The following is a 9,140-nucleotide window of genomic DNA, read 5'->3' as shown; positions in this document are numbered from 1 at the left end:
TTTTATAGATTGCATAATTAGTGATAAATAATCAAACTAGTATCTTATTGTCGCTGTCCAAAACTAACACTTATCTACGACTGAAGGCAGTATCCAGTCTATTGCTCACATGCCTTACGACGAGCGGCCACATCGGACGTTGTTTTGCAGTTTACCCTTCAATTTTAAGCATGAGTGGTGCGAATGACCAGAATTTTATTTATATATATTACATTGCGAAAATACAGTGAAAATCATACATTGTATGAAAGCATCTTGCAAGATAAGTCCGTTAACATTATTTTCTTTCCGTGCACGGATGGTGCAAGTGTCAAAAAAGAAGAGAGATTTACTGTCCAGATCACACAGCAACCTACACCAGTGGTCAGAGTATCATCTACTACTATTCAGTATCTGCCTCATTTTTTGCCGAAATAAGCATTGCATTGCTAATCTGAAAGATAACAAATCAGAGATTACAAAATTTGGCCCTGATACAAGCCAATCATCTCCAATTCTAGGAAAGAGAAGTAGCGGATCACATACAGATGAAATCACAGCAAACTGCAAGCGCAGAAGTCAGACGATATCAGAAAAACAAAATTGGAATTTGCTCGATTTATGAGGCGGTCTGTAATGTTAACCGATACAGAGTTTCTGGTAATGAATACATTAATATTGGGATCTGACTTTCGAAATGTAAAAAATAAGTTTCTCAAAAAATGGAGATGCAGCCGGCAGGACCTGTGTCTCTGCATTGTTCACAAAAGCCTGCAACGAGTTTTATAACAACAGATTAGCTTCTCGCAGGGCTAGCAAATCATTATGCTAATAAGCATAAATCATTATGCCAATAAGCATGAATCCGATCAACGACGTTAGGAACAAAGACAGAGGCTCACCTGACACGATTTTTCTCGTCGCAAAAGAATGGTGTTGATGACTGATAATCATCTGTTCCGAAGTACCTATCTCCAAACTCACCCATTCCAGGGATGACGCGGAAATCATCGTTCAGACCAAAGTCAATTTCTGATGTCACGATCTTGACTCTCGGAAATCTCTTGCTAACGACATGCACTCCTTGGGGAGCCTGCAACAATAACAAAAGTTTCCGTGGTAAGCTCGGTAGTTCTCAACCATCACACATACAACGAGCATGTACAGCAATGGTGATATAAATTAAGTCAGGTTCTGGACTACACTTTGAGAAAACAAAAACACGTATGTCACAGTAACTATATTAACTGTTCAGCAATTTGCAAAACAACAGATACAAAAGTTACCAGATGCAGTAGAGATGCTTATTAGCTAGTAATTAAGTGGGCAGATCTATATTAGTCAAAATATAAACTTTTCTTTGTATATGCGTCTTGGGCGTCTCTCTTCTATTAATGCAATGCTACGCAGCTCTCATGCGTATTCGAGAAAAAAAAAGTTCAATTTTGAAATAACTAACATCAAATATTACACGATGGAGGTAGTAAATAATATTATAAACCTAGCAAGGCTGAAATAGCTACCACTGTCTAAAACACGATCTTTTGGGAAAAGAGAAGTAATGGAATATCTATTAGAGTAGCCAAATCATCAGATTATGAGCTTCAAAAAAGCAACAATCCATACAAATGAATAAATCAAGACTCAAAACAAATGAAACCAAAGCACTTCAGTAGACTTACTGATATAAGATTCAGAAAGATAATGTTTGTTTCCTGTACACCCTTCTTCAAGAGTAGGGATATAGCTTGAACAGCTGAATTTCCTGATATGATGAAGAGGGTAAGACTAGATGAGATGCAATGAGCATCCAACAGTTAAGCAAGTGCACAGAAGTTCAGCAAGTCAAAAGATAATGTACACTATATGCACAAAATATATCGATGACACTACAGATGACATGTGAATTAGTCTGAAAATGGACAATATGCCAAACTAATTTTGTTGCAGAAGTACAGTATCCCCACATTGCTTGCTGTCTTTTACATGCTATAGGCAAAGGCAGAAGGGCTCCAGTGAGCAGGAAAAAAAAAGTGATGACTGACGACAGAAAATACATGTGAGAAGCATCAACAAACCTGTTCCCAGTATGGGATCCAACAATAGAACATGCCTGTTTGCTATATCTTTTGGTACATTGTGATAGATTAGCTGCAAGGAATCAAGAGCTCAGTAATGTGACTTAACTCCAACAAACAATACAAAAGTAGATTAAACCAAACCTGTTTGCCATTGTCTCCTTCTCTGTGAATAAGAATCTTCCCAATTTTTATACCTTTACAGCATGCCCGCAATGCATTCTCCATACTCTCACCACTGGAAAGCAATTGTAAGAAATAATTGACAATAGTTATGTATTTATACTCAAGGATGTATGAAGAGCTTTATTAACAGAATCTTTAACAAGAAATTGAATCATAGTTTATGAGTGCTCAAGAAAGCATGCTTAGTAGTCACTAAATAAATTATTGCAGTATTGGGTATGTGAAGCCCGTAAAGCAACTGAAGGAAACTGAATCAAAGTTTCCAATATTTTCTAGTAGAGCATTTGTAAATGGCCATGGTGCTCCATTTATATCATTCTGCACAAGCTATCAGGCAAAGCAAAGAAGCAACATAACGGTATCACTGACATACATGATAGCAGAGTGGTAAAAAAAAAGAACCTTCCAACCTCCCTTGAGTGCCAAGTGGTATAACAGTTAGTCTCAAGAAAGTACAAACTCAAAATATAAAGATGCTATTACCTTCTAATCACTGAGATACCGCACAATCTTTTAGAGAACTCTACCCCAGTGTAAACAGATCCTGCACACATAAATAAAGCAAAGATATAAATTACTTGCAGGAGAAAACAATTGCAGGTAACCCCATGCTTCTACAAGAGAACAGAAAAATGGAGGTAAATAATCTATAGTCCCTGTTATACATAATAATGTGTTGCTTGTTTGTAGCGACCATGCTTTCGCATTCCTATAAGACTGAAGTACTTAACCACAGACTTTTCAAGAAACAATCCTAAACAAATGTAACTAGTTTCTCATTTTAAGATTGTGAGGTCATTCAGATAGAAATTCTCAAGATTTACCTTGGTTCTGTCTGTGTAATGCTACTATGAAATGAAAACAGGGGCAACTACCCTTGTTTGGGGAAAAGATGGAGCAGCAAATAATGAACTAAGACTTTGAAAAACATGAACACAACAAATAGATGCTTGTTGCAATGTTCAATTATAAAATGCGGCGTAACAAAAGCAAACCATGATACTGCAACACATACAAACTTGTAGCAGAATGAGGTGCCACATTAGCACGTATTTTCTGAGGCAACACATTAGCACATATCCAAGCATTATCATTGGAAACAATAGAATAAATTACTATGAAAATATAGCTTGAATTCAATGGAATATAATAACACAGGACATTATGTGTAATCATGTAATGGAACAAATTCACCATCTTAATACAAACTAGTAGCGAGCAAGATCCTATGCATTAAGATAATTTGTAACACCTGAACAATGCAAGGAACACGCGTGAATGGCGACTGTGCAATACTACTTACCAGTTGGAGTTATGACCTGTTTTTCCTTGAATGGAAGATGACCAAGACCATGCTCGACAACCTATATTCCACAGGAAATTCAAGCTACCATGGAAATTCATACAAAAGAAAACATGTCAATTGCATGTTCATACTGACCAATCGAATCAACCGATCGGCATAGAATATGAAATCATGTGTTGTTGTGGCAGCATCGCGTATTATTGTGTGCATACCTCGTATCTGAAAGAAAGCAGCATTGCAATGTCAATATTTATATGTGTTACAAAAATCCTGAAAAAGTGCATATTACATTCAATATTATGAGACTATCAAAAGACAGACAATTGTTCTTATATAAGAAAAGACTGCAGAACATTTATGGTTACATCAGGTACCTGATAAGTAGTCTGAATGACATACAAATTGGGGTGTACTTTACAGAGATCATGTTGACCAAGCTTAGTGCGAATATGCTGAACGATTAAGTCAATCGCAACATCATTATCTCCACCTCGTGGGATGATAATATCAGCATACTTCTTGGTTGGGAGGATGAAGTCTTCAAAAGCAGGCTTAACAAACTTTGAATACTGTAAAAAAGGAATAGCATTAAATGGTTAATTTCAAAAATGAATCATCAAGGAAGTCTGTACCTAACAAGTAACAACTAATATTTTGTAAACATGTTAAATAAAAACAGAACTAGTGAAAAACAAAAACAGTAATAGATGTGACCATGTTACCTGATCTAGCACAGTTTTGATATCTCTACCCTTCTCAATGGTGTCACGTCGAATCCTCCTTGTTAATCGCACATCAGCATCTGAAAAATCAATAGGATGAATATAATAATATAAAGGACAATACACTCACAGGGTTAAATGGACAGGGCACCTTACAAAACCCTTCTTTTTTGTAAATTTACAGCCCTTGTCTATAGGTTTAGGAAATTCACAAGAATGATTAAGGATGTCTCTCAAGTTGTTTAACTAGGGGACATGCAAAGTGCTGCCTTGGCAGTTTCCTTCAAAGCAGATTATGCAATACACACTTGGAGACATTTGTGACTTCAAAAACAACTCTTAGTCAAAAATTAAATGAGCAGTATTTCAATATGGAAATGAATAAACAATTGTTGTGAGCTGATAGAAATGAACTAATAAACAAACAATGAAATTAGTGTCCTAATAGTCAGCGCTAGGCACTGGGTAGCCACGAGATGGTGTGGGCAGCTAAACCTTTTCCTTGGGTGCTCTTGTTACAACTTTAGTGTTAAATTGTCTAAATTTTGTGTAATATGATTGCTAATTTCTCGGATTTATACTAGTTCGTTTGTCCTAGGTGCTAAGCGTCAGCCCTGCCAACCCACTAGTGCCTCCTTGAAGCATGAGTGCACAGAGTGTAACTCTGTTTCCAGAGAAAAAATGAGAAATATACAAGTGTGAGATATTAAGAGTGATTTATATACTTCTGATTCAAATGAAATAGGAGGCAATAAAGCTACATTGCAAACATGTAGAAACTATCAACACAAATATGGAAATAAACAATTAAACACACTGACCACAAGTACAACTGATGGTTACTGGTCATGGGCAAAAGTTTGAGATTATCATCAGTTTGGTGTGCAAACATTGATACCTGTATCAACAAATATCTTCATGTTCATCAAGTCCCGGACACGTGAATCATGGAAAACCAGAATACCTTCCAAAATAATTACATCTGAAGGATTGACCTGACAGCAGTCAAAATATTAGGGTCTCTGAAACATAAAGTAAAACAAATATGAATAAATAAAGTGAAGAACAAACTATAAGCAGTGATCTAATTTTCTTAGATAAAATATTACAAGATGAAATTGCAAAACAATAAGGCGCTTAGTACTTAGTAGAAACTGTGCAACTAAAATTAACTACACCATATTTTACAATGTTTATTTAGATATATGCAACCATAGACTTGCTACGTTTCAGATATGCCACTACAAAGTTGACTTTGATATGCCACAGCTAAACTAAAAAAAAAAAACGATGCCACTATGAATTAAACTGTACACAATTCCCTTGTCTTCTCCCTTCGTCCCTTCAATATCTGCCATCCCCAGTTCTCCCTCATCAACTGGGAAGGTGAAGGTATGTACTTCAGTAAATAACTTTCACCAATAATGGTTGAACCAGCTAGGCCTACAATTGGCTTGTTGCCTTGGATTCTTTTGGGTATTTGTTGTAAGATATATGTAACAATGTTATGTGCCATGGTTACATGCTTTACGGAGCCCGACAAAAACAATGCAGCTAAGCTACTCATTTCACTAGACTATATCAAATTCTTGGATCTGTCATTTCAAACCCATCCTTTTTCAACGGAAAATTTCAGGTGGCAGATTGTCTTAATCAACATATTGAATTCCTAAAGCCTAAACAAAGCTTAATCACCAACAGAATGAAATGCAACCCATGTTTTCTGATTCCCTACTACTTATCCAGCAGACCAGCACCCAGTTTCCATCTACATTTCTCTTGGACAACTCACAAGATATGAGCAAAAACAGAATGATGCTCAAGAAGACAAAAATATTGAGGGTTAGCTAAGGATTACTCTTATGACAATCCTTAGTAGCTATATCGCTGTATCTAAATAACACCTTTTACAAAATAATTGTTATTATATGGAGAGTCTCTACTAACTTGTAGATTTCTCAGTTCATTCGGCAGGCATAGATTAGAAACTTAAGGCTGTATTAGAAGCTCAGGACAAGGAAACATTCAGTTTATCAGGTGAGTAAGTTATGAACAGCAGTGTAAAAGAGTAGTACCTTTCTTGCGCTTGCTACACTCTTATATGTTTTGAAGTTATAATTAGGAATGTCCACAGCCTTGCCATGTTTCAAGTTCTCCATACAAGAGAGTAGTAACTCCGTATCAAATGCATCTGAAATTAGGACAGCGGCAGCAAAATCAGTGCACAGCTCTAGCCACGGGCATACTAAGGCAAACTTCTTAGGAATACGCATCATACCTGGATGATCAAAGTTATAATCATGAACATGGACCAATTCCTCATCAGATAACCCATAATAAAAGGACTCCTGCAATGCAAAATCGGAAACAACATATGCCCCAATGTGACATTTAGCATGATATACCAACTTGTACAATCTGTAACTGGAATGTTTGCAGAAAAGGCTATCTTTTCATATTTGACAAAATATAAGTAATTAATGGCAATAGTATACAATAAACACATAATGGTGTCTTTAAATGACAAAAGTAACAAGGTCAACCAATACAGAAAAATAATTAAGGATAAAATAGAAACTTGCTTTGGAAATATGTGGGGCACTAATTGATCACAATCAATAAGTCATGGCTGCAAGCCTACCACTGACCGGTGATCACAGAAATGACTTCTGTTAAGCAGTTAGCAATATAAGTAGTATGATCACAATCCTTTGAAAGAAAGACAAGAAAAAATATTTTATTAACAATTTGTTATCATAATGGCATTCGTAGTTATATTTTTTGTACACCAACAGTTTCACACTCAAAAGACTAAATTACCAATAATCCAGTATATATCAAGGATGATGTTACACAACATATCTAAGCTAGAGCAACAATTTTCAGAATACAGATACTAAACACTGTGTCTTTTGTATACTTAAAAATAATGAAGTGAAAAATTTGTAATTTGCAACCACAGTTGTTTCTTCATCTTGTGCGCATGATGCTAAACTATGAAGTCAGGGAAGAGATAATAGCATTTAGGGGATAAAATGGTTTGTACTATAGGCCTATAGTACCTTAGAGGCTTAGACCCATGGAATGGCTTCACACTCAAAAGACTAAAGTGCCAATAATCCAGTATATATCAAGTATGATGTTACACAACATATCTAAGCTATAGAGCAACAATTTTCAGAAAACAGATACTAAACACTGTGTATTTGTATACTTAAAAATCAATGAAGTGCTAAATCTGTAAATTTGCAACCACAATTGTTTCTTCATCTTGTGCGCATGATGCTAAAGTATGAAGCCAAGGAAAAGATAATAGCATTTAGGGGCTAAAATGGTTTGTACTATAGGCCTATAGTACCCTAGACCCATGGAATGGCTTCAGACATACCAATCTCCAGGTTCTATTCAATAATAAATGCTAGGTTATTTCATTTGTGATGCATGTATGGAACAGAGTATAAATGAAAGTTGCATGGATGTATTTCGCCTTAATACCACATAAATCGAAGTAAAGAAATGTACTAGTATTAGTTAGTGGTATATAAAAGAAAATCGGGTGATCCAAATACCACAAGGCAAAGGGGGCAATCACAAAAGCAAAACAAGGCCAGATTGACAAACCTGAGTAACAACAACCACACGCTGATCACGTAGCTGATCAATTATCATCTTGCATACAGTACTTTTACCTGAAGATGCACCCCCAGCGACACCTGCAATCCAAACAAAATCATGGAACGACATGACACATTTGGGGGGCAAAAGGGCTACATTATGTTCAGCGATCGATACTCCCTGATTACTTGCAAAACAAATAGGTAAGACGACGGCACTCGACAGGTACTAACCAATGACAAATGGCTCCTGGTGCCCATTCTCCACGCCCGAGGTTGTCGGTTGGTCCTCCCCTGACACGGAGCCATTCATGTTAAGCTCTTCCAAACGGAGCGCAGAGTAGTGTACCCCGGTGGCGGCATCAAGAACTTCATCATCAACTGGCCTTGAAGTTGAACCCATATATTGATCCAAGAACCTACCACAAATCCACAATGGCACCAAGGTATCAAACCTAGCCTCTGATTATAAATTTCCAGCAGCTACCAAACAGAAATATAGAGTAAACAACAATGTTCTTGGCAACCATAGAAAATTCTTGCTTGTAACAATACAGATATAGAATGAATACTAATACTAGTGGCAAACATTCTTGTTCGAAGGGAACCGTAGCCTATTTGGGCAGGGACGGATCTAACGAGCGTTGAGTTGAACCTCCCCCATACTTTTGGGGATCCTCCAGATCTATCTACGAGAGAGAGAGAGAGAGAGAGAGCAAGAGAGGGAAGAGGGAGAGGATCCTGGGCGCTATAGATAGATAGAGAGATAGGTAGGTAGGGTTTGCTCACCGGCGGGGGGCGGCGAGGAAGCAGCAGGGGGCGGCGCCACCGCTGCTCGCTCGCGGGATGGGCGGAGATCGGCGCAGGCGGCGGGGCGAGCGGAGGAGACGACGATGGGGAGAGATCGCAAAGGGCGCAAGGAGACGGGCAACGCTAGCTTGGGGTGTTTCTTCGTTTCTTTTTTTTTTCACACCGATTACTAATAAATAAATAAAAGGTGAAACTCTTTCAGTAAAAATACAACGTTACGTAATCAATAAATTATGGAGCGTTCGATTTCCCTTTTAGATTATTCTAACCATTCGATTTATCCTATTGACAAAATATCTGCTACCTCCGTTTCAGGTTATAAAACTTTCTATCATTGTTCACATTCATATAGATGTTAATGAATCTTATAATCTATAGATGTTCACATTCAAGATTCATTAATATATATATGAATGCAAGATTCATTAACATCTATATGAATGTG

At 37.1% G+C, this 9,140-nt stretch overlaps 1 protein-coding gene across 1 annotated transcript; it reads right to left on the bottom strand.

The window, feature by feature from the left end:
* Nucleotides 1-568: 568 nt before the first annotated feature.
* Nucleotides 569-8,831, bottom strand: LOC127754995 (uridine kinase-like protein 3). Its single transcript, XM_052280614.1, has 16 exons — nucleotides 8,675-8,831; nucleotides 8,120-8,304; nucleotides 7,893-7,984; nucleotides 6,550-6,619; nucleotides 6,347-6,462; nucleotides 5,170-5,266; nucleotides 4,272-4,351; nucleotides 3,924-4,118; nucleotides 3,685-3,768; nucleotides 3,547-3,607; nucleotides 2,727-2,787; nucleotides 2,202-2,295; nucleotides 2,058-2,130; nucleotides 1,662-1,744; nucleotides 882-1,072; nucleotides 569-750 (listed from the first exon to the last, which is right to left on the bottom strand). Exons 2-16 carry the CDS (start codon nucleotides 8,286-8,288, stop codon nucleotides 741-743), a joined length of 1,476 nt encoding a protein of 491 aa, XP_052136574.1. The 5' UTR covers nucleotides 8,289-8,304; nucleotides 8,675-8,831; the 3' UTR covers nucleotides 569-740.
* Nucleotides 8,832-9,140: the final 309 nt, after the last annotated feature.

The sequence above is a fragment of the Oryza glaberrima genome, chromosome 11, assembly GCF_000147395.1.
Source record: "Oryza glaberrima chromosome 11, OglaRS2, whole genome shotgun sequence".
In the NCBI taxonomy this organism is placed as follows: Eukaryota; Viridiplantae; Streptophyta; class Magnoliopsida; order Poales; family Poaceae; genus Oryza; species Oryza glaberrima.
Note: the sequence above shows the minus strand (reverse complement) of the source record. Positions and strands in the feature narration are given on the sequence as shown.

What these genes read in the sequence shown, in the direction of transcription:
- LOC127754995 (XM_052280614.1), bottom strand. Translation starts at nt 8,288, where the DNA reads ATGGGTTCAACTTCAAGGCCAGTTGATGATGAAGTTCTTGATGCCGCC. An exon ending in CCGATCGGTTGATTCGATTG is followed by an intron (nt 3,608 to 3,684) that starts GTCAGTATGAAC and finishes TGTGGAATATAG; the next exon opens with GTTGTCGAGCATGGTCTTGG. An exon ending in AAGGAGACAATGGCAAACAG is followed by an intron (nt 2,131 to 2,201) that starts GTTTGGTTTAAT and finishes GATTCCTTGCAG; the next exon opens with CTAATCTATCACAATGTACC.